Source organism: Chaetodon trifascialis, chromosome 24 (genome assembly GCF_039877785.1).
Source record: "Chaetodon trifascialis isolate fChaTrf1 chromosome 24, fChaTrf1.hap1, whole genome shotgun sequence".
In the NCBI taxonomy this organism is placed as follows: Eukaryota; Metazoa; Chordata; class Actinopteri; order Chaetodontiformes; family Chaetodontidae; genus Chaetodon; species Chaetodon trifascialis.
In genome coordinates this window covers 6,314,697-6,340,203 of record NC_092079.1, presented here as the reverse complement: position 1 = coordinate 6,340,203, position 25,507 = coordinate 6,314,697, and the positions used below count along the sequence as shown (strand labels likewise).

Below are 25,507 nucleotides of genomic sequence, written 5' to 3'. Positions count from 1 at the left end.
AATTTAAATCATGTTTAAGTGACAAGTGATGTTCCCATTACCAAAACTTTTATACCCCTGTGTGCTTCAAAACATGGGATTATTTAACAAATATTTAATTAAGCTATATAACTGTTCCCTGTATTGTGCCCAGTTTGTCAAATAATCTAATTCCCACTATGTTTATTTTCTTGTGTTTTCTATTTTGATAAACTGGCCCTTACAGCATCATAACAGCGACTTCTAACCTGAACTGTCAGTCCTTGGATCATGTACTCAGTCCAAAGACAGAGCAAGTCATTTGACAAAAACTGAAGCTGAAGACTCACATGTGAGTTCAAAAGAAAATCTGCTCTAAACAACAATCCAACAGCCCTTCAGGCCCTTTGGTACATGGTTTTGGATGGGTGGATGGATGGATGCTCCATTTTAACTGAGAGACTGACTGATTCATACAACTCAGAAACCACAACTGAAACCACTGCAATTAAAACAGACCTTTTCAGCGAACCTATTCCACCACCCCTGATCTGCATCCCAACTGCTGGGAAAAATTACTCAGCCATCCAATAATGCCACTGTTATTACGGGACAGGAGGTGGAATGATGGGAAAAATAACGTCAGAATAATATCGAAAACCTTTCAGAGACATAGATATCCTTCTCCTAAAGTCACTGCAATTTCCACACATGGTGTGATTTCAAAAGCAGGAAGGCTGAACAGTTAAAACATTCCAAAAACGACTTTTTATAAGATCATTCCTGACAGGAAAGAACAGCACGAGAGCTGCTCTGATCATGTGACTGATTAGGATTTTGGCAAGGCTCACTGGCACCGGAAACATGCCTTTGTTGACAGAAAAAAAAATCAGAGAGAGGCACACAATGAATCTAAATTATACGTTCAATAATTCTACGATAAATATGGTAACATTAAAAAGTAAAGGCCACACTCATTGTACAAACATATTTAATTGGTGGCTTCTTGTCATTTCCCTCCCATCTTCTTCTACTCTACAGTTCAGAGTGAATGGTCGGATTATTGGCAGGAGTGGGAGCGCTGGAGGAGGAATCCGTCTCTTCAACCACCACATCTTCTTCCACATTTTCCTCCTCCTCTGTCACCTCCTCGGTCACCTCCTCTTTCACCTCAGGAGTTTGCTGCTGGGCGGATTTGGGTTCCTGCATATCTATGATTTTCAGGAAGTCATGAAAAGGGAAAGCAGGAGGCCAGCTGTCGTCACCCAACATCCCTACAGGGGCAGACCAAGACAAGAGATCCAGAATTACAATGTGCAACTTGTGTTTTATATGTTTGGCTTTATTGCCACCAGGTTACACTGAGAGGACAAGAAGAAGCCAGTGGATCCAGAGTGAGTGAACTAAAAACTTCACCGTGGTGGATTTCTGCTTCCTAAAAAGATCTGTCAAGTACTGGTGCGGTTTGATATCCAGCCCGACTTTGACCTTGTTTATGCTCTAACTAACAGGAGTTAACTTGCTAAAGTTTGGAGCAGTTGTTGAGCAGCTGAAGTGCCACTGGGAAAAACACTATTGTGAAATAAATGCACGCTTTTGAAAACGATTATTTGTTTAGTACCAAACACTTGGGGCATCCACAGTTTTCTGCCTCTGCCATAAACAACTTTGCTCCTGAAGTTAAATGTATACTTGTGAAAAATAAACCCAATTTCAACATTTACAAAGTAATCAAGGTCATTTTGGCCAAAATTGTGCAACACGACAATCTGCAGGAAACTTTGAGTTCGTGGATTTTCTTTCTTGGAGCTTCCAGGATATTGAATAATGCAAGAAAAATAAGAGAAAGCGACAGATTCAATCCAGAAATGAGCCTTTAAAGACCCATATTAGGTACATGAAAAGAAAGTATTGAGAAATAAACTTTAGTCCAGACAGTGAAACAGTCCAAAAGCCAGTATAGTACGTAACTATTTAGTTTTGAAAGCTGCCTTGCAAGGACACATTATCCCAGGAAGTAAAAACTGGAATCTTAAAGCCACTGTGCATCTCAAAGGCTGCAGGTCTCCGGTTTCTTCATGGAGAATGGATGGAATGTGCTGGATGACAATCCTTCAGTTCAGATAAACAGAGACAGGCCACAGCAGGCAAAGTGTTTTATCTTGGCCCACATCCATGCAAACTACAGGGTTCAGAAGGTCGAGGGTTAATGGCTCCGAACAGTTGAGGCTGAAAGCCTAAAGTTACCTTGACGATCATCACCTTAATTAAGAAAACCCTTTAACAGTTACTACTGTTGCCGCTGAACTCAAAGCCTCTTGCATGTAACTGTGCATTCCTCAGACAGCAACAAGCTCAATCCTGTCACTGTTTCATCAACAGCTTTGTCTGAGGGCCAGCAGACTGGCACAATCATTTCAAATTGGGGACAGATTCCTCTAACCTGTATATACTGGGAGCCTGTACCGTGTGAGACTCACTGTGGGAGAAAAGGGTGGACAGTTTGTCTTTACTGCTTCCACGTCAAGTGACTCACATCTTTCTCTGCTTTGAACTTTTTAACAGACTCACTGCTCTGTATTTCTTATTGTATTCTTTTCCCTTTGACATCTGAAAAAGACTAGATTCAAACAGGGGCAGTTATATAACCTGCTCAGTCTGTGCTCCTCGGGCTCTAATCAGCCTCATTAATGGAAACTTTGTGGCTCAATGAACAAGGTCCATGGGTTTACACTGTGTCAGTGAGTCTCACTTTTAAATGTAGCATTGAAATAATATCTGGACATATGATATACTCAGCAGGCACTGAGCTGACAATGTGCTGACTCGAGTCATCAAGGTGGAAACGCAACCACAGTGCGTTGCAAAGTCGTTGACTGCAGGTGGTCACCTAATCACTGCACGTAAGCAGGCGATCACTGCAGACAGAGCGCCACTGCCGCTGTTTAAAATGTCCTTGTTGCTGCACAGTCACCTACCATACGTGCTCCTTCACTCGCTGGCTTTGGAAATTAGATGGAAAAGTTCACGTTTGTTCACAATACAGACAGCGAGCATGCATGGATGCAAACATTTTGAGCATTGTTGGAAACATTTGGGATAATGTAAGACTCAACTCAACAAAATGCAAAACAAAGGTTTGGTTGTTTCCAGACATTTAAATGCATAAATGTTAGATATTATACCTTTCATACAGACAGCGACACTGGAGGGTTAATTTGTGTGTTTCCTTCTGTTCGGGCTCAGAGACAAGCCTTTAAAATGATTCCTGTAAAACTGAAGGTTTTTTCTGGAAGGTTTTTGGCGGCTCACGCTGCTTTCCCTGAAGCACGTCAAGTCATGTTTCCTGCCATGGACCAAGTAACAGGGGGATTGTTTTTTAAGCTGATCCAGTAACACTGTCAGATCTCTACACTTGGTGAAACTGGGCCGTAAGTATCATTCTGCTGTCTTTTATTTCCTTAACTTATCTCTTTGCTGTCCAGCACTTCCTCCTCCTTACCTGCTGGTGACTCATTGCCATCCTCGACCCTCTGCAGCCACCGTCGGACAGAGGGGGCCGCTATGGGGGTGTTGGGGGGGTACTGATAGATTTCATCTCCAGAGGGCAAATGGGTCAGGACCAGAGCAGGGAGGGGGGGCATAGAGCCCAGGTATGACCCCAGGACGGACATACCAGCTGGAGTGCGGCCACTGGAACACGGAGCAACAGAATACATCTATTAATATTACAGAGAGAAAGCATGTGAAGATAAAAACTCTAGAAAGAGAATCAAGAGTGGTGTTTTTGTGTGTGTGCACGATGGATGGAGCAACAAATCCAGTGCCAGGCTGACTGAATACCAGCACTGACTGATGTACGTACAGGTGGATCCAGCAGGGCAGGTATTGCTCTGGCCTCCCCACTCCTCTTATCTCCTCCACCAGCGCCTGGTTTTGCCTCCTGCCGATCTCATCCTCCTCCTCCCCCACGAAGAGGAGGAGCAGGGCTTTACCCAGCGAGAGGAAGGATGGCAGGTTTTCCACCGTCAGCTCCGGCTGGAAATAAAACAGACATGAAGAATAAAGAAAAGTCAAAAACAGCACAAAGCCCAGTTTCTGCAAGATACCTGAGATTTACACATCAGCGATATGTGCTGATTGTACCGCAGCTGCTACACCTCACTGTCTGTCAGGTGACAGTTTCCTCCTCCCAAACTGGACAGACTTATTAAATCTTGTTGCATTTCAGTCTTGATAAAAATGAAGACAACAGCGCCACCAGAAGGCAGATTTTGTTGTTGCTTAGATGCCTCATCCAAAGTGTCCAATAATGCAGTGAAGAGACTTTTGAGACTCTCAACCCTGGCTATGACACTTCAGCTACTTATGTTCACAACACTTGAAAGCGGCGTGGAGCCAAATTCATCAGTGCAAAGCAGCGTAAGCAATATTCAAAGGAAGAGCTGAACTGTTGAGCAACATCTGCGTAAGAGTTGGCAATTTCAACATCAGCTCAATGTATTTGTTTAAATGAGGAAATGTAAACTCAGGCGTGACGCATTACTCTGACCTTGAATGTAGTGAAAAAGTCACATCCAAACTCTGTGAACCTACACATGGTGCTGGTTATCTGTGACATACTGTGAACGATTCCATCTTGGCTTTGACAAACTTCCAAGAAGTCCACATCATTTATTTATGCCTATTTCAGAGATGATACGCTCAGAATCTGGGCTGAGAGATTTTCGACTGGATACATTTAGTATGAACTCTAATAGCAGTAAAATAGTTTCATTAGCCAGATTAAAAGTAGCTTTCTTAAGTACTTCTCTGTGTAAACGAGAAGACAGAAGAAGAGCACACAGCTTGGTTTACCATTGGCTGCAGCAGCGCAGTGTCAATGTGTAAGGCCAGCTCTTCAGCAGAGGTGGGCACAGACAGTGTTGAAGGATGAGCGCCTGTCTTCCAAGATGGAAACACAAACACTACGGGAAGCTCCACAGAGTGTTCTGCCGCCCTGCAAAACAAACATGCAACTTAAACAAACACTGAAGGTCATAAACGGAGTTGATTTCCAATTAAATGACGGAGGGATATCCCACACTTTATGAAATGTTAAGACACACTGACTAAAGCGTCTTTTCAATACCTCACCGGATTTTAATCAACTTTAATCTGCTGTTAAACCACAATGAGTGAACTCTACCTGTCAAAAACAAGGTCATTTAATCTCATGGTGCCTTCAAGTGCTGCTGAAGATACATATCTTGGCAGCAAATGCCCCTTTTCTCCTGCTCATATTTTAGCTACTTTGTCTTTTGTGAAAGCCAGACAAATGCACTTAAAGGAAATTGCACGAATGAGTGAATTACAACTTCGCACGCAGAAATTGGAGCTTAAGAGAGGCACTCAGAGGTGCCCGTCAGGGACAACCTTGGAACAGGAATGACGAGACTGTATTTAAAGCTGTTACCATTCCTCTGCCAGCCCATCTGTCAGCAGTCCAGTCAGCACCTCTCCTCTCAAAGACTTCGCTGCTTCAGTGAACACTGATACACCTGACAAGACGCAGAAACATCATTAATACATCATTATATGACGTCACTGACAGCAGACAGGTCAGCGGTCTATACAGCATCGGTCCTGAAGAGACATTTTGTAAATATCTTAAATGCAGTGACCGATCTGGCCAGAGTTATGTATTTCATTAAGAGTCATGCTTTCACTGCCCTGCTGCCTGAAATACTCAATAAGGCTGATCATCTTTTGCCAGAGCACAACCACAAACACATTCTTGGTATATGATTTGAGAGCATGAGCGCTGTATTTCCACCTCATATTAGAAACTGCTGTGCTGTGTTTTTCAGACTCCCAGAACATTTTAAAAAGCAAACAACAAACATAAAGTGCACTACAGCCCCCTACCTGCATGTGTTTTTGTCTTAAAAAGTCCCAGTGCTCTGTCACACTTATAGCCTGCGAGCTCAGGGTGAGGCACTTCCTGAAGGAATGATGTCACTTCCTCTTCAGTTGACAGTGGCGCAGGAGAAGGTTGGAGGCTCCTGGTTAAACAACAGACAAATAAGCATTTATACACAGACAATGGTACAAAGGCAAAAGAGCATAAAGAGCCTCATGAGTCTTTTTTTAGGCCTGTCCTGTGTGGAGGTGCCTGGTTAAATGCTCAGAAATGGAGTTACTCCAAAAGAAAGGCCACAGTATTTTGGTCTGATTGGTGTCATTGTGCTCTGAGGAGATGCTCCTCAGTCAAGATATGATAAAAAAAACAAGCATGACTCAAAGTTTCCTGGTGATTAAAGAAGAAACAAAAAGCTTTTTCCATGAAAACTATTGACGACGCAACTGCAGAAAACAAACAAAAAACTATTTTTTAAAAGCTCCCTAACATGGATTTATTATATCCTGCTGTTTACACGTGGCCAAGCTCCAATAGCGTGTTTCCTGTGTGTGTTTATTTGCAGTAGTGAAGATAGAGAATGGCTTATTTAAGGTTATACTGAGGTCTAATGGATAAAATGGGTCGACGTGACTGGACCGCCCTCACAAGTAACGCAAACACTTTTATCTGATTGATCTCATCTGTCCTATTATCTGACTTTCTTTGAATCACACTGGTACAATCATGCTTTTGTTTCCATTGCTCAATTTTTTCCCATAAAAGACTGTCACTGGATGCTGTTCTCAGGAACCAGTGAACGTTTTTGATGCCGGTGAAATGATGTCAAAGACAGACATTCCAACAAGTTATTCTGTCTTTCCTTGACTTTGCCCACATTTTTCACACACCCTGGCTTTGCAGTTCTGTAACTTTCTGTTTGTTGTGTCCAGGGCCATCAGTGGGAAGGAACACTGGTGACATCACTGTGACATCATGATTATTTCCCCTCCGTCCAGGTTAAGATGACACTTTTCAACAGTCTCAAAAAAAATGTCAGACATATTCACGTCTGTGGATCATTAGAGAACTTCTCACAGCACGATGAAGCTATGCAGCGCCTCAGCTCCCAGCATGCCTCCGTAGCGCTGGGCCGACTCCTGGGGACGGAGCAACAAGACGGTGGGGAAGGACGTGACTGGCTTGAATGGGATTGGGGGGGAGATTCCTTTCGGAGGGACACAGAGATCGGGCCACTCTCCACAGTCGACCAGTCTCATCTGAACCGTGGAATCCTCAAAAACTTCTAAATAACACATAAGACAACCATAATGTCCCACTGCCTTACATACGAGGAACGACTCACCCGAATATAGAATTACAATCAATCAAACATCTTCAGGCAGGGCAGCAGATAGTGCTTTTAGTCGGGCTGCTGATCTCGCTGACTGCTGTGCGCTCCTATTTACCTGCAAGTCTTTCGGCAACTTCAATGAAGGAGCTGACGAAATCCATCGAAACAGCATCCCCTGGTGGTAAAAACAGAAACTACACTCAATTCCAGCCACCTGTATTTGAACTTTTAAGGACCGTGGATAGAGGATGTCTTACATTTGAGGTAGAAGAGCGCCACTGTCAGGCCGCTTTGAGCTACTGAGGCATGAAAGTTGTCAGTGGTTAGTTGGGCAATTGAGTCCATGTCCTGCATGTCAAGCCGGTTGTCGTAGACATACGCGGCAATTTCATCCTCCAGCTTGACTGGAGGCAGAAAAACACACAAACACAAAACACATAAATACACACAGATATACTCACACATTATCTCCCTCCATTGCCACTGTCTGATTCCTCTTTTATTCTCTCCATCAGACACTTACCTGAATGGGAATCCTTTGCCTCTTCGTACAGCCTGTCGTCCTCGTCCTCCTCCTCCTCTTCATCCACCTCGTTCTCTTGATTTGTGAAGAGCTCCAGCACGTCATCAAGGTTGTGTAAGGTCAAATACTTCACCTCAGGACTCTCCAAGCACACACAAGCACAAACAGGTAAAACACCCATGGGCAAAACATTAATATTCATTTTAATATGTACCCTTATTTTGGTATGTACATATGTGGTCATGATACCTTCTCGGGCAGCCTGAAGGCAACGTTATATTCATCGGGGGTTTTCACTGCAGGACTCTGCCTGATAAGACACAAACAAACACAAATGAAAGATGAAACACAAACGTGACAAATGCAAAACATAATAAAAATTAAATCAAAAGTGCTAACATGATTAAATCCTATTTGGAATTACAGGAAAAACACAGCATGCATGACGTGTGACCTCTCAACAAGCAATTCCTAAAACCCCACCAGTGACATGTACCTGTGTATGAGCACCATCAGGGCGAGGCCACGGAGCCTCCAGGCCAGAGCGGTGGCTGTGTCCATGTCCAGGTGCTTGGTTGGGGGACGAGAGAAGAGGAAGACTTGCGGGGTCTGCTGGTAGGGGAACTGTGGAGCTGGGACCGAGGAGGGGTCCTGATAGACTTCAGACTAACAGTGGAGAGACACACCCAATTATGTGCAGATTAATACATGATATTCCCTTTTGTGTTTTAGATTTGTTTTATGTTGCATGTCATTCCCCATTTCTCTCTCCACTTATTTCCTGTCAGCTCTCTACTGTATGGCTCTAAACTTGCATCCTACTGACCACAAGTGGAGCCTCCATGAGCTGCAGGAAGGAGTAGAGGCTGAGGGTGGACAGCGGCGTCCTCATACGGGTCAAAGGACAGCGCTCAGAGGTCAGCGGGGTCTGGAAACGATTGTGAACTTGACAGTGGAGGAACCAGACTTGAGATGAGCGAGGCAACTCATTAACACTGAAAGACAGCCAGAAACAAAGAGAGACACAGTGATTACCATAGCTCTAATAAAACACATGGCTCTCCTCAGGCAGAACAGCATTTATTTGTGGATGATTTTAAGTTTGAAGCATCTGCACAGCCTCCCACTCAGTAGCAGTTTGCTCATGTATTCTCTCTTTAAATGTTAGATTCAATAGACAAACACCCAGGAATCTCTCTGTTAAGAATATAGGAGGGGCAGACAGCCAGTTTAAATGTCTTTAAACAGTTTATAAAAGATAAAAAAACATACCCTAAGTACTTCAAAACTGGGCCTCCAGTTATGAGGATGAACTGGTATTTGGATCCGTATACATACGCCGTCTCCATCATTGATCTGTGCTCTGAAGTAATACAATTAGCAGACACAATACAGTTAATTAGTTGGTCATTCAAGTCAATCAATTCATGAGACAATCTGCATTTCCATCATGAGTCCCCACCTCACACACTACAATCCACAAGTCAATTAATCAGCCCTTAAATGCATCATCTTGATAATCTCGCCCCACATTCAATCACATTCACTCTCACGTTCCTCAGCATTTGTTGCCTCTGTGTATCCAGCCTCTCCTTCTTTTCCATACCTTGCGTTCCCAGACTGCGGACATAACCCAGCACAATGTCCTTCTTCCCTTTGGCTGCCTTCTCCATGGCCAGGAGGTCTCCGTCTGTGTGGACGTACTTGACCTCTTCCCGCAGAATGGCACTGGGAGAGAAAGCCAGAGAGACAAAACTCCAGATTGGGTAATCTTAAATAAAAAAGACATTAAAAAGTACATTCCATGAATAAATGCAGGAAAATATATAAACCAATCAATATATTGCTAAATAATTTAATTAGCTACTACTGTACATGTAGTTTCTGTCTTTAAAAGAGAAATGGGATGCGGAACGTTTTTCTTCTGAAGGCCTGATTCCAAGAAAGACTATAATTAGGGCCATAATTACACTAAAAGCCCTTCGGGATGTCCCTTAATCTGTATCCTCACAGACACACACAGAGCCAGACTGAATTTCTCCAAAAAAAAAAAAAAAAACTGGGACGGTGTGTAAAAAAACGTTTATGAAAATCTAGAAGATGAGGTAAAAAATTAAATATCTTGTTTTTGGACTTTTTTCAATTCAGTTAATATCAAAAAGGATTAGAAAATGATGTTTTACACATTATAATATATACACACACGTACATTTATATATACACATATTACGAACGCATGCACGATTATGATTATACAGACTGTGTACTTTAGATACAATCAAGGACAGAAGGTTAAAGCCTCACACACTGCTGCTGCATCATAACTGAGGAGGTGACGTGTACTTACAACAGGACTTCGGAGACTATGGAGTTGACGTCAAACACGGTGTCCAAATCAAATCCCAAGAACTCTTTACCACCCCTGACACAAAGATATGGCACAGCGTTAGAGAGGGTTTCAAGAATATGCCACGACACCAAATACATGTACGTCTCGTATCTCTACTGTGATAAATCACTTTGTTTAATGTGACTTCGCTCTGGTCGGAGTGAATCCTTCACATCCACACAATGTACCTGAACAGAAAAGCTGTGTGCTGCACCCTTTCCTCTGTGCAGTATGGGCGAACCAGCTCTTTATTGCAGTTGACCTGAGCAGAAAGAACAAATTCACATCCTGGTATCTGTGTCCACATCTTTAAGTTAAAATAACATTCAGCTTCGATGTCAATTCTATGACAGATGGAGCACATTGCACTGAGAGGACTATCGTTACCTTGCCAACCAGTACTCCATAATCCTGCAGAGCATCAGCAGACTTTTCCAACTCCACCAAGAAGAGAGAGATGGTTGGAGAAACTGGGCACAGAGAGAAATACTGTTATCCTCGATTAGTGAGTTAAAGGGCTTTAAATACTGCATGGATTAAGCTGCTATCTGCTGGGTTGCACCTTGACAAGTCGCTGGATCACTGCTAACATGACAGCAGAAACTGATGCGGAGAGGATGAAGGACAAATTGATTTGAACCTGGAACTCTGCGTGGTATGCTGTCATACTATTTGCTGCTGTCAGCTGGAGAATATTTCTTTCAAGAGGTTACACACACTGAAAACACTGCACAGACTCCACTGTTTCAACTCAAAATTACACTGAATCTATCCAGAAGTTTGTCTTGCATGTGACACACTTCAGTCCTCAGAAGCTGCTTTGAGCCACGGTGTTAAAGCTGCAACAATTAGTCAATTAGTTGTCAACTATCAAATTAATCGCCAATTACTCTGATCATCAAATCATCTGACTGAGTAGATTTTTCAGGAAAAAAAAAGTCAAAAGTCTCTGATTGCAGGCTCCTTAAGTGTGGATATTTCTTGTTTCTTTACCACCAGAGTAAACTTTATATTTTGGAGTTGTAGACAAAACAAGACATTCAAGGGCATCACTGATCAATATTTGCCACCATTTTTTGACATTTTTATACACCGAACCATTCATCCATTTATAGAACCATTCATCCATTAATTGAGAAAACAACTAACAGGCTGACAATGAAAATAATCAATTGCTGTAGCCCGGCTTGGTGGAGCTTTTCATGTGATCTAAAATCAAACCCTTTCGGTCTATCATTTTTGACATTACTTCTGAAGTCAATACTTCTAAGTTATAACCTTTGCTAATCATCCTTGGCTCACCAATCGTCACTTCATGGACCTTACCTGACCTCACACAGACTCCAAGAGACCCAACTATTCGCATGTTTAGTGAGGTGGGATTATATTATCCTAATCATGTCATTTTTCACGTCATATTTTTCATCTATTTCATTATTAATTTGTGGTCTATGCTTTTGACCGCAAAAGCATTGTGACCTTGATGTTACAAAAGCATGTAATCTTGATGTTTTATGTTCTCTCTACTGCTGTTGCCTTGGCCGGGAAACTCACGTAAATCACATCATTGAAAAATGATTTGGAACATTTGTAGAGCAAATGGAAATTACTATATTGTCACAAATGTAACGCATGACCTATTAATGCTGACGTGGAGAAAATGTGGAAAAGCTTGCATGGTTCACCTGCGTGTCAGCCTACCTTGATGCTCGAAATAGATAAACATCATCTTCCCAGAATGCAGCTTCTCATAGAAATCTGCAGCTGTGTATTCAATAAGGTCTGAGGTGTTGGCTTTCTCTGTGCATCCTCCTGGCCTCATGCACAGCAGGAAAACAGCAATGCACGTCCACATCATGGTGAACAGGTTCTGTCGTGGGGGGAAAAAATCATCAATATAAAACTAGGAGGTGCAGAGCTGTTACACAGGAATAAATAGCAGAAATCATCTTGTCGGTGCAGAAATGTTAACTAGACAAACCTACATACACCCTGGATGACTGAAAGGGTAATAATATGTACCCTCACAATAACTTAATATAGTATATAAGTGGTTTATATTCATTGGCACGGAGTAGGAACATTAGCTGTGAGGGAAGAAGCAAGCGGTGACAAAGATGCTAGCATGGTGTTACCTGAGAAAGTTGAGGTGGGGTCTAGACTCAACTTTTGTCTTTCCAAGTGGCATAAACGTTACAAACCACAGTAAAAACTGTGGCGTAAGGAGATAAAGACATTATTACGCTACTTTTAGGCAACAGCCCACCCTCCGTGGGTGAAGTCAAAATGAACGTCCAAAAATGTCGCTTTCTGGTTTACTTGGGAAAGCAGGTAGCGTTAATGTTAGTTAGCTCTTTAGCTAGGCATGCTAGCTGCCCACTGATGGATGTTCGTCCATGGCTTTAAATAGTAAACTCATGCTAACACATGTGCATTAACAAGATATATGTCGACATATGTCCGTGGGACAAGTAACGTTCGGCCACCAACAAAGCAAGTTCATAAAATTATTTTTCGCCAAGCTGCAAACTAAATTTCGAAAAGGGTCTTCCAAGATTGAAGCTCCGTCGTTCAGTGTCAACACACGAGTTCAAACAGTGCTTCCGAATACCGTATTAAAATAAGATCCTTATTTTTTGTTTAATTTGAGTATTGTATTTGATTTTAATTTTGTAGTCCGTCTCGCTTTGTGAGATGAATATGAAAGTGATATTGTACAACTCCGCAGTTGATGAGAACGCAGCTGCTCGACTCCCAAAACTTGCTGCACCGTGTACGCCAACGTTTTAAGCTTTTATTTTGAAGGCAACAACACTTTCATCAAATTTTGGTATCTCTCTGTAACTTGACGTAGATGTCTGCAAAATTTGTTTTTATGTCGCCTCTTCGTGAGAGACGCCCACGTGCGTCTTTGAGCCAATAAAATCAGGAGGCAGGTTTTATTTGAACAAATGCCCAATCACAAGCGGACGAGGGCGGATTTGCCGCAGCTGACATCATCATAAACCAACAGATAGAGAAAGTTGTGGAGGTTGGGCGACAGGTTTAGCCAATGAGATGGCCGACTGGGGAGGTGGGTGTGAGGACATGTTTCACTCATGACATTTAGCTCGGAAACTGGCTCGAATCTGTGGCTCTCTTCTCAGCCGTTTCACCAGAAAATGAGTCAGGTATTGACCCAAGATGGCGTCAGGTGCAGCGCCAGTTTCCGTTTTCGTTGAGAGCAAGGGGGCGGGTCCAAAACTGCATCACAGCTGATCTGGAGATTTTTTTCCCCCCTTAAGTTGTTTTTTTGCAGAGAGCAGCTTTGCAGAGATTCACAGGGGGGCCTCTCTCCTGTTTTCTTGGTCCCTTGCTGATGATTTTGGACCTTGCGCTTTTTAAAAACTAGACCCCAGTTTTTCTTCAACCCAACATCGGATTTCAACCCCAGCGCAGTTTCATTATGCCACTTCTTTTCAGAATAAACTGCTTTTATCGCAAATATTCATCCGAATACCCTCGTCTTTTTGTCATCCACGGAGAATTTCGCCCAGGTCTGACCCAGTTTTAGTGCATTTGCCTTCACAGCATCCCATGTGTTGGTGCGAGCCGTCAGTGGAGATGTTTTCGGCAGGAGAGGAGGTTAATTCCCATTTGTTTACCTCACTGAAGGAGTCCCGTGGAGCTGCGATCTCCCCTACACTGGAGCTCAGTCTAACTACCATCTACACCGTCCTCTACTCCTTCTTGTTTGTTTTCGTCTACCTGCAGCTCTGGCTCATTTTGCACTACGGACACAAGCGCTTCAGCTACCAGAGTGTGTTTTTGTTTCTGTGTCTGCTGTGGGCAGCGCTGAGGACGACCCTCTTCTCTTTCTACTTTAAAAATGTGGTGCAGGCCAACCAGCTGCAGCCTCTGGCCTACTGGCTCCTCTACTGCTGCCCCGTCTGCCTGCAGTTCTTCACACTCTGCCTGCTCAACCTCTACTTCACACAGGTATGACTGCAGTGTGTGTGTATGAGAGAGAGGAGGTGTGTGAGAGATGGTGTGCAGTGTTTGTGTGTGACCTGATTTTGCAAAACAGCTGACATTGCAAGTCTGTGTCCATTGTTTAATCTGATGTCACATTTAACACGTAGTTTAACTTCCGTACAAATGTTATTATAGTCGACTGTATTTTATTGTTCTTCTGGAGGACTGCTCCTCCAAAGACCCCAATTCCTGCTGCCAACACCACCCAACGCCCGGTGGGCAAAATCTCCCAGGGGATGATCACTCATGTCTATCAAAAGTGCACCCATTTTAACATCAGTTAATTCTCATAAACTGAATTTGCATCAAACACACATCAGTCATTTTAGCAAAGACAGAAGAGCAGCTACTCAAAAACTACAGCTCCCATGAGGCTTTGGCAGTGCTTCTTTGGCACAGGCTCAGCAGGGTGAAATTAGATCTGAAACAATCAATTGGTGAATAGGAAATAATAAATTGCACGCCTATTTCAATGTTCGATTAAACATCTGTAGTTCTTTAAGAGAAAAATGTAAAAAAAAAAAAAAAAATGAACCGGTTTACTGAACCGGTTTCATTCGAGGATGTGAACTCCTTTTTTGGTTTTCAGCCAGGCTCGCTGTCTCTCTCTGCTCACAGCCTTAATGCTGAGCTGTCATACGTCATGCTTCATGGAGAGACATCCAATTCGCACCTTGCCCAAAAGCCTTTGTTTAAGCCAGTCGAAATGATCAGTGTGTTACAGTCAAGATGTGTCCGTCTCCTTGGAAATGTGACTTAAAACTCTAGTTTTGCTTACTCTGGAATAACCAGTTTCTTCTTTCAAAAATGGGAAATGTGGTCGCTGAGGTCACTGTCGGCCTACATGTTCCACAGAGTGGGCTGACGGACTTGAGGCAGTTTTTGGGGGGTTGCTGTTGGTTTGAAAGCTCTGCAAATCAGCTCCGCTCATGTCCAGACAGATGTTAAGATCTCCCACTCAAAGTGCTGTGCTGCATTATGCCCCAGCTTCCATTGATGTGCTTTATTCAATAAGCAGACTCAAGCAAATGTCCCTCTCAGCATGGTGTGTGGTGTGGGACAGAAGGAGAGGGACACAGTTGGTCAGTCACAGTTGTTTAACACCAGCCCACTCCAAATGCCAAAGACGAACCTGTTTGTTTCTCTCTCTGAAAACACCTATTGCTAACACCACCACGGCTCAATCACTGCTTCAAAGGCAAACACAGCCTGTATCTCAGTCCCATGGAGGGGTGTGAGGAGAAGGAAGCCTTTCCAACTGGCTGAGCGGAGATTAGGTAATGCAGCCACTGGTGTCATATGACTGTTGAATAAACATTGTTGCGCATTAGCTGATCTGTGGCCAGTTAAAGCATACAGACCACACTCACTTTGAATAAAATAAACATCCTTTTCTCTGCGATACTTCGCTTTGAATGCACCATGGCGACAGCTGCCTTTTTTCTTTTCCACCATTACCAACAAAACCAAGTTCCGTATCTGCTAAACTTGTCATTATAGGCTAAAAATATGGATTCTATCTATGAGGGGGAAACCTTGTGACTGACCAGCTCCATGAGCAAACCTTTCCTGCTTGTGGTTTCATGTCTAGCCGGGTCAGACCTGAGTAATATATCAGATTCCTATTTTCTCCCACAGTAGAAACTTTGGCCATCCTGTTGCAGTGCTGCGTGTCTAACGAACTGCTTTGAAAATCTCAGTAATATTAAAGCTATCAATCAGAAGAGTGTGTCTGATTCAAATTCAAATAGCTGTAATCAATAATGTTTAATCAACAATGAATCAAACTTGGAGGTGCAGAGCTGTTATGGATTATTCCATTTGATCACAAGGTCAGTCAAACACGGTGGACTTAAACAAACGACCTGACATTTGCTGTTCCCGAATGAATCTGATCCAAATGTTCATTCCATTCTGAAAATAATTGCCTATTAATTGTCTGTAGATCAACTAATCAATTTATTGAGTCATGTTTTCAGCTCTGATTGACATTCTTGCAAGATATGGACAGCGGTTTGACATAAAAGAATCATGCAGTACACGTGGGACGTCTCCAGAAACTAAACCCCAGAGCCTGTCGTTTCAGCAAAGTTGCATCTCAGTATGATTAATAATTTGTTCGACCAGTGTCACAACACGGTTCCTGCGTTAGCGCCGCAGGACTGAATGGCGCTTTTTTAACGTTGAACTCACTGACAGTACGTGAGCAGAGCGCTGATATAACATCATGCCACCGTGACACAGTCTGTCACCTGACACGCACATGCATGTGTGGAAATACTTGTGTGTTTTCTGATGAGTCAGGCGTGAGTCTTGACCTGTGATTTACTTCCCCCTTATTACATCTAAGCTCTTTCTCACAAGAGAACATGATACTGGCAAGGATCAGATAAAAACAGTCATCATTTCATCAGGGTGAGCCTCACTCTGCAGAGGACAAAGTATTGACTGAGCTGCATTTTCTGTAGATTTGTGAGGTGCTCATGTCCAGTACAAATATGTAACCTACGCTGGTCTGTTGTCTGGTTGCTTCATTTCTAGGTTACAAATTACCTCCTACTGGCCTACATTCTCACACAAAAGGCTGAGTGTTTATGTGTGTGCGTTCATACAGTTTTCAAAGGCCTCGCTGGTCACAGCACCTATCAAATAATATCACTGTTAATCAGTCTGACAGATAAGAGGCTGTCAGCACACTGGGCTTACTGTATATGTCGACCTCTTAATAACACAATGAACTGCACTGTGCTAAACGTTTAAAACACGATGTCATACCAGGGAGGGTGAACTGCATCAGCGGACTCGTGCACATTTTGATGTTTGTTAAGTTCACTGCTGATAACGCATCGACTGGAAGGCCGCTGGTGAATTACTTTTTTTTGGCTTGTCTCAACCATTTATTTGATTCTTTTTATACCAGCCAGAGTGAGAGTTTGGAGCAGAAAGGAAGAGGCTGGTCTGATGCTGTTGATGGAGTTTGACTCTTTTCTGCGTCTGTTCCCAGAAGTGGCTAAAGCTGCTCATGCTAAACACCCAGCTCTTCAGTTTAGTGCTGAAACCACTCACACTGTTGGTCTTACGAAGTCACCCCTTGTCTGTGCACACAGTCATTGTTTCCTTGTTTGTCCATTTAAACAGCCAAACATTTCAGTTTAAACTTCATTAGCATAAAGCAGTAACTGTTACTGCTATGCATATATAGATATGTACTCAGATATTAGCATGTATATGTTGACATATACATCAGTTTCTGGCTAATGTATCCGTCTGATCCGTTATTAGGATTGGGCATGATGACAATACATGATATTAGAGAGATAACATTGACAGGGGTGGGGAACCTCCAGCCCGAGACCATTTGATCCGGAGGAGGTAACTTGTAAATAAAAAAAAGCAATTACTTTTACAGCAATAAAGAAAATAACATCAAATAGTAGACTCAGAATTGGACAAATTATTTACTATAGTAAGTAAGTATTGAAGACAAACCAGTGTGTCTAAGTTAGTGTGGGGACGAGCTCATAGTGATGACAAAGGCTAAGGTCAAGAGTCGTGACAGCTACATGCTAAACTGGATGAGCTACGAGGACAAATGAGCTCTTCTGTGGAGTTTGGATGCCCAACAAGCAGCTTTCACAGACCACATCCTGACAGAGACAGTGTTCTGCAGGTGTTATGGTGAGCAAGCTGATAGCCAAGAAGCTGAAACCTCATTCAGGAGGAGAATTTTTTGTGGAGCTGCTAGCATCACACGAAGTAAATTTTTTCCAAAGTGTCAGTTTGTCTGGAACAATTCATAGAGACGAAGAGAAAACCTGACGAGCGATAGCAAACTCAACTCAAAAGCATCTGATTTGAATTCCTTAAGAATGCACTGTATCATGATTCACCCTTATTGTACCCATATTTCACACAGTATCTTAACACAGACAGTAAGTAGCTTGAATAGCACTTATTCATCTCCTGTTATACCTGATTGCTAATTAGCTGAAAGTGAAACATTTTAAAGACTCACCTGCAAACGTTCTGATCGGTCAGCCGCGATGTGGAGCGCCGTGGTCCTTCTGCTTCAACACCCTGCTGACTGTCGTTGTGCTGCGAGACACAGTTAACTCAAATTTGCCTTTATTGTCTCCACCCCTTGTTACCGGTTCAACTGTCAAGTCAAACAACCACACCACCTCAGGGGCCCGGAGGCTAACGGAGCCAAAGGCCGCTTTATTTCTTCCTCTCGATTCCAAAATCATATTAACAATACATTTATGAAATACTCTGACATTATTTTAAAACACAAAAAGAGCTGACTTTTATCATTTTAGTTGGACTTTAACTGGGCCGAACATTTAGTCCTCAAACCTAATGTGTGCACATTGTTTTGTGGACTCTCGTTTGTCTTGTGTGTCCGCATGCTGATTTAACTAAAACAGGAATCTCCTCGAGCTCTTCTCCAGAAAGACACGTATCCTTGTATGCCTTGCTCATCATATTTGTTCGTGATTTTATTAAAACTCCTGCAGAAACTAAAAGTAAAATATCAAAAAAAAGGTTGATTATGTGAGACTGAATGTGAAAATATGTGTCCATCGCTGCATGTGTGGTGATATTTTTGTACTTTTCTTGCTCAGGTGATGTTTAAGGCCAAAGCCAAATATTCCCCAGAGCTCACCAAATACAAGTAAGTCTGTCCAGTAACTTTGCTGGTTTTTATGTGACATGCAGGCTCTCTGGCTTTTTAGTCATTATTCCAAACTGAACTTTCTGTGTCTGCATGTAATAATATGCGATAACCTTTTCATCCCTGATCGTTAAAGACAGAAACTCAGGATGTGGTGGTTTGACTTGAACAGTCATCTTCCTTCAGCAGACTCTCTTTTCCTGTCTTCTCTCTCTCACACACAGTTGGTTTGCATCTTTAACACCATGAATTTTAATAAGTTATTTCATGAATAAAGTCTATCCCTTTACTCTTTCTGTATTTTGCTCTCTCCAGGGTTCCTCTGCGTTTGTTCTTCCTGTGTCTCAGTGTGTTTTTCCTGGTGGTGAATTTAACTTGTGCGTTGTTAGTGCAAGGAGCCCTGGAGCGCTCCGAGTCACCCAGGTGAGCAACACGAAACATGTCCTCCTTCAGCAATAATGTCAGCTTTTTAAATTGTGTGAAGTTAATACCCTTCATGTCTCCAGTGATGGGGGCATCAGACACGCAGTCCTGGCCCGGGTCTTGATCAACGACAGTCTCTTTGTCCTGTGTGCTGTCTCTCTGGCCGTCTGCATCTTCAAGATTGCCAAGATGTCCTCCGCCAATGTTTACCTGGAGTCCAAGGTATGAACAGCACTGCTTTATATTGAGACAGAATGAATAGAAATATTGAAGTTAATAGATATGATTTCTTCTAGAAAAACATGTCAGTACTCCACAAAGGTACTGACCCTCACATTTCTAAAATGTCTTTTTTGCACCTCATAGATATCTGTTAGCTCTAGCCGGCTAACGCGACACCACACTGCGAAACATATTTAGCTCTTGCAAGCAGTGAGAAATGAACTGTAAGCAAAGAATTGTGCACACTGAAAGTCACACCGCCAATAGCTAAATATGCACTCTGAGTGATTGGAGGTTTCCTTCTGGGGATATTAAGCCACTTGTCATGCATTACTTTTGTGATCCACGCATTTGGCACAAAAAATACTTCTTGTGTTGTCATCCCTATAATCTGTCAGTCATTCTGGTTTGTCTCCTCCTCCGTGTGGGCGCTCATCTCACAGTGACAGTGCTTGGAAACCCGTCTGTTTGCGCTGGTATCGATGATTTTCAAGCAAATTCCAAGCACCACTGGCAGGAATGTTGACTCCTGGTTGTTACCATCGTGCAGACAATACAGATGCTTCAATTGATTCAATGACGTGTCCCTCAAAATTCAATTGCCGGCCGCCTCTAGTCTGTCATTGCGGTCACAGAGAGGCCTCAGCAATATTGGTGAATCAAATCTGTAGCCCACATCAGACATTCAATTACAAGCCAGTGGCTGACTGATAGATGAGCGTGAGCTTGTAATAAGGACAGTTACTCTTCCTCCAGGGTACATCAGTGTGCCAGGCGACGGCCATCGGGGCCGTGGTGATTCTGCTCTACACGTCCAGAGCCTGTTACAACCTGGTGGTGGTGGCCCTGTCACCACAGGACAGACCCAGTCCCTTCAACTACGGCTGGTACAGCGTTTCTGATCAGGTAGCGTGTTCAGTTATAGATGCAAAATAAGACAGACACCCACCCAGTGCCAAGTGTTTGTGTGTGTTTGTGTGTGTAGACAATCCATGTTAGGAGATTTGGGAAAGCAATGCTTAGTGGGGTAAAGGGCTTTGTTGGGCTATAAATAACCACATGTGTGTCTGTGTGTCCTGACCTACATCAGGGTGCAGGCCTTGAGACGGACCGCCCATTTCATCCATCATGTGTGTTTGTGTGTGTGTGTTGAACATGATACACACCAGCAGACATCCACTGTGTGTATGTGCGGCCATAATCTGGCATTACAAAAGATTTCTTAAATCTGTCTGTATGCCAGCTGTCAGTCCAACATCTCATATTCTGTCCCTTCTCTTCATTTTGCTGACTGCTTTGTCACTGACCAGACAACGTGTGATGTTTGAAGGGCTTGAATTAAACTACAGCTTTAACGTACGCACTCAGACCGAGGAGTGTTACACCAAAACAAGCATAATCACCAGTGTGGGATAATGAATACCTCAAAGGGCCTTTGTGAGCCGAGTTCCAGTTTGACATTTTGGGAAATATGCTTACTCACTTTGCCGCATGCCAAATAAAAAAGCACAAATGTATGTATTCAGTGTTTTGTGTGTGTGTGTGTGTGTGTGTGTGTGTGTGTGTATGTGTGTGTGTGTGTGTGTGTGTGTGTGTGTGTTACAGGCCGACGTGCAGGAGATCAGCGGTGAAGCCTACATCGTGTTTGGGATCATTCTGTTCTTCTGGGAGCTGCTACCAACAAGCCTAGTGGTGGTTTTCTTCAGAGTCCAGAGACCAAACCAAAACCTGGTAAAATGACACCCTGAAAATAATGCCAGCAGGAGTCCGTCAGACCGTGAGCTTTCAGAGCTGGAAGTCATAATGATGCTTGAACGTTTCTTTACTTGTCAGGCTCCGGGGGGGATGATCAACAGCCACAGTTTCAGCTCCAGAGCTTATTTCTTTGACAACCCTCGACGGTACGATAGTGACGATGACCTGTCCAGAAGCATCAATAGTCGGGCTGATCGGGCCAGGTGGGTGCACACACACGCACAAACACAGTCTGTCAGCATCTGTTTTCCACTCAAATCCACCATAAACAGCAAATTTAAGATGTGTTGACAAGACCTCTTTTCCTTTTTTCCTCCATCTCTCAGTCTTCTCTCCACCACTCCCCAGCTGGGTACGTCCACTTGGTACGGCTCCATCCAGCGCAACGGGACCCTGACAGCGGGCGTCGCGTCTGCCCAGCAACCACCATCTTCCACGGCCCCCCTCCTCTTCGCCTACGGAAACATCCAGAGTCACCATCACCACCATCACAACTACTACTCCACCCCGCAGAACAATAACTACCACCACCATCATCACAGTAACTTCTATTCCACGCCACAGAATTATTACTGCGGGTCACAAACGTATTTCTGCACCCCTCAGAATTAAGTGGCGTCCATGGTAAATGATTGATTAAGACTAATAACTAATTTCCTGCTTTTTTGTCACCATTTTGCTTTCCCGGATGCATCAGAGCAGGTACTCCTGAGGCATTGCTCTGAATCAGGTTGGGCCTAAAACTTGGCTCGCTGAAATGTTCCAGAGAAATGTGGTAGCCATCAGCAACTGGGAAGTTTTGTGACTAACTGCCTTTTTTAGGACACCAACGTCTTTAAATGGCATGTGTGGACCAGAATGAAAGCAAGCACGGGCCATGGAGGAATTTTAGCACTAATATGGCTAATACACCTAGAACTGCTAAAACACCCAAAACTGCAAACATCAAACCTTTTCTGTTAACTGTTTTGGTCAGAATAGTTAACATTCCTGAGACTGGAACAATCAGGGACCAGATAATCATCGCTCTCATTCCACTTTTCCTTGTAAATTTCTTCCAGTCGTACTTCTATGGAACATGGCGTTCTGGTCAGACAGGAGCCGTGTAGCGGACTTATCAAGCTAATGTGGCGAATGCCAAAGCTGCCTGGACTGTCGGTCAACAGTCCTGGATGCAAAGACGTTACATTCACTCAATATTTGTCAAACTGTTGCTTGGGTTTGTCAGCAATCGGTTGTAGGACTGTTTTCAGTGGGCACGCACGATACAATCGCTAATTAGCATAAAAAGGCTAATTTAACCTGGGGGAAAAAACAGTACTAGTCTCCTAGCTTAATCCTCAACCCTCCAAAAAGTTTTTCTGACTGTGAAGAACAAATGATGTGCATCTACAAAGGACATTTCATGGCATTTCTCACTTGTCAGTCAGGTTACAAAGGACAGGAATTAGCTGTTGCTAATTTGCCATGGGCTGTTGAAACAGTGAGAGCTATCTGAAGGCCAACACTCACAGTTAGCTTAAACTCACAATGTGTTTAATCAAGAAAAGTGTTGACAGTTATGAAGTTGTACAATCGCTGTCAGCAAGCTTAAGACTTCAGCCCGCCTACTCAGTCCTGCTATACTGGATTCTTGTTTAGTTTGTAAAATAAGCTCTTTACAATATTCATTACTGACTGTAATCAAAATACTGGTCTATTTATGTCAGTGTTCACAGCTATCATCCATGTAAACTGCTTACAGCCGCAAAATAAATGTGACACTTACATGTAGCTGCCATATGGGTGTTATTATCAATCTGAATAGCACATGTCAGTGTGTAAAAACCATCAGACAGTTATTGGTGGAGGGACAGTTGCAACAGGTGACTTTCAGGCTCAGACTCAGGCTTTAACTAAATTTGCTCAATTACAAGAGTGTGTCAGTGCTGTTGGATGAAAATATGTAACAGCAGCCAAATCCAGGTTTCCTTCCCCACAGTTATACAATGGGAACTATGTGACAGGAGTGCCAAACACTGTCAAGTTGCTGGGTTTTAAAAGTCTAGATTTACTCAGCATTATCTTAATCAGTATCGTTTGGGTTAGATGTAATAGATCAGTATGTAATCTACGTTCAGCATTGGAGTAGAGATCAGCTTTAGGATTGTTTATGAACACGGTGGAAGTGTCTCTGGAACGTCTTTTTAACCAAAATTCGTTGACTTAATCTGATCCTCTGTGAGCTGTGAGGCAACAATTTGCACTTAGGAGACGTTCACCTTCGGAGAAAAGGCTTCGGGCCTGAATGTCTCCTACTTGTTGTATGTATTTTCTTCTGTTATCGTCTGTATTCTGCATTTTCCTGTTTGACAAAGGAAATATCAATGTGCCATCACATTTTGTCGTATCTAATAGTTTCATTCCTTATGGGAAATATTTTTGCACAAGAAATGGTTGGATGACGTGTTTTTGATTGTGTGTTAATCGATTTCTAATCCGTGTGTGAAGTGACATTTTGAGTCGGGGTGTGTGTGTTTGATCTGAGATTTTTGTTTTTTGAAGTTTGGAATGCTTTTATACTTTTTTTTCCATAAATTTTTATTGTTTAACGGATTTTATACTTCATTTTTATCACTTTCCCTCTCTCCTGTTGTTATTCACAATCTCACACATTTTGACGGACTGCAGCCAGTGAGCAATATTTCACTTTGACGGACCATTTTCATGTAGAACCCAGTTGTCAGAGAAAGATCAGTGTTTATCTGTGCTCAGTTTGTCAGGACCAAATGGAAAAATGCTCTCCATGTGTTCTTGATCAACTTGGTACTTAAACAGACTTCAGCGGTCCTGAAACTCAATCTGTAAATGACCATGTAAACTTTGACCTCATACAAGAAAACAAACAAAACAAAGCATTATTGTATTAACAAGTTTCACTGGACACTTTGAAATACAGTGATGGGAATGAAGTGGTCAGTGTTGGGTCCAGCTGTTCACCTGTTTAAGAAAAATTTACATCTGCAGTGCATGCTTTTGCATCAGAGTGCAACAACTCGGTGCCATATTTTCTTTCCAAGGTGATAATATTTGTGTAAATATGTTACTTGCTGTATCTGCCATAAAAGGGCAGCGATAACTGTTTTATGAACTGTTTTATGTTATTATCCGTGGCCATACTGAATGTAACCTACTGTGCAACAGATCACTAACTATGTATGCAAAGGAAAGCACTACCACGATTAAATAAAGGCCTACTGCACTGTTTTTAAGATATGGGTGAACTGAGTGGTCACAAAAAATTCAACAGAATTATTAATCTGTAAAAGCGTTTTAAGAAATATTGATTGATTCACAACGATTGAGCTTTTATTTTCCGAACAAAACATTTACAAGCAACATATCCTCAAAGTCTGATCGTTATTTTATACAGCATGAAAGGAAACCGAAATGACAATTTAGAGGGGTTGCACAGAACTTTCAGATTTGAATTAACTGTTGTGAATACTGCAGTTGGAAAAAGTGTTTTGAATTTTTCAGCAAATTTTCTCCATAACAATTCTAACAAAGTGAAAATTTAAGTCCAGAATCCGGATCCTGACTTGAGGAAAAAAAGATCCTGCTCACACTTGCATCAGAATTGAAAGTAATGTGAAATATATTAGTATTAGTGTTAATAATAGCATTTTGGTCATGTTATAACCTGACCAACAACCAATCGATGTATCTCCTGCTGCATAAAACCCTGGATGTTTCTAAAACTGCATGAGCTGAAGGTTTTAGGTCCACAGCTGATGGTTTTTCATGACATCACTTACGTGAAAGCATTCAAGATCCGCTCTGTGTTTAAAAGACGGATGGTTCAAAGACAAAATTGAATGTTTAAAAAGACGGCCCGATTCAAAGACACACGAACGTAAAGGTTTCCAGTGTTTCCAAAGCTCCAGCATATTCACAGTAAACTGATTTGCTTCTTGTGGACATCTAAAAGAGAAAGTCATGTTTTTTTGCCTGGTTTCCTTCTGCCAAGAGGTCAAAGGTCAGGCTCAGCTGTGCCACTGCTGAGCTGGTGTTCGAGTGTCTTGCTGACGGACACGGGGGGGTTCAACACCACCCTGCTGCTGATAAATCAAACATACCCATTTGGTGAAATTACAATGAAAAATTTGAAATCCTACAAAAATACTATATGTGTTATGTGTTATCAGAACAAAGAAAACTCATTATTAAAAATACTTAAGGCATCTCGGTCATTAGGCCTCAGAGTCAACACACACACACACACACACACACACACACACACACACACACACACACACACACACACACACACACAC

General features: G+C 42.6%; 2 protein-coding genes across 2 annotated transcripts; one reads left to right on the top strand and one right to left on the bottom strand.

Annotated features, from left to right (window-relative positions):
- Positions 1–932: 932 nt before the first annotated feature.
- On the bottom strand, positions 933–12,694 carry txndc16 (thioredoxin domain containing 16). The gene is made up of 20 exons (XM_070957667.1): positions 12,238–12,694; positions 11,804–11,972; positions 10,490–10,572; positions 10,291–10,364; positions 10,061–10,135; positions 9,320–9,441; positions 8,986–9,076; positions 8,540–8,708; positions 8,210–8,379; positions 7,963–8,023; positions 7,714–7,855; positions 7,448–7,594; positions 7,306–7,365; positions 6,935–7,142; positions 5,866–6,002; positions 5,414–5,498; positions 4,816–4,957; positions 3,824–3,996; positions 3,461–3,651; positions 933–1,232 (listed from the first exon to the last, which is right to left on the bottom strand). Exons 2-20 carry the CDS (start codon positions 11,958–11,960, stop codon positions 994–996), a joined length of 2,526 nt encoding a protein of 841 aa, XP_070813768.1. The 5' UTR covers positions 11,961–11,972; positions 12,238–12,694; the 3' UTR covers positions 933–993.
- Positions 12,695–13,396: 702 nt separating this feature from the next.
- Positions 13,397–24,444, top strand: gpr137c (G protein-coupled receptor 137c). The gene is made up of 8 exons (XM_070957617.1): positions 13,397–14,080; positions 18,742–18,791; positions 19,107–19,214; positions 19,298–19,436; positions 20,193–20,342; positions 21,042–21,167; positions 21,270–21,394; positions 21,518–24,444. The coding sequence occupies exons 1-8, from the start codon at positions 13,679–13,681 to the stop codon at positions 21,801–21,803; spliced, it is 1,386 nt and encodes a 461-aa protein (XP_070813718.1). The 5' UTR covers positions 13,397–13,678; the 3' UTR covers positions 21,804–24,444.
- The last annotated feature ends 1,063 nt before the right edge of the window (positions 24,445–25,507 follow it).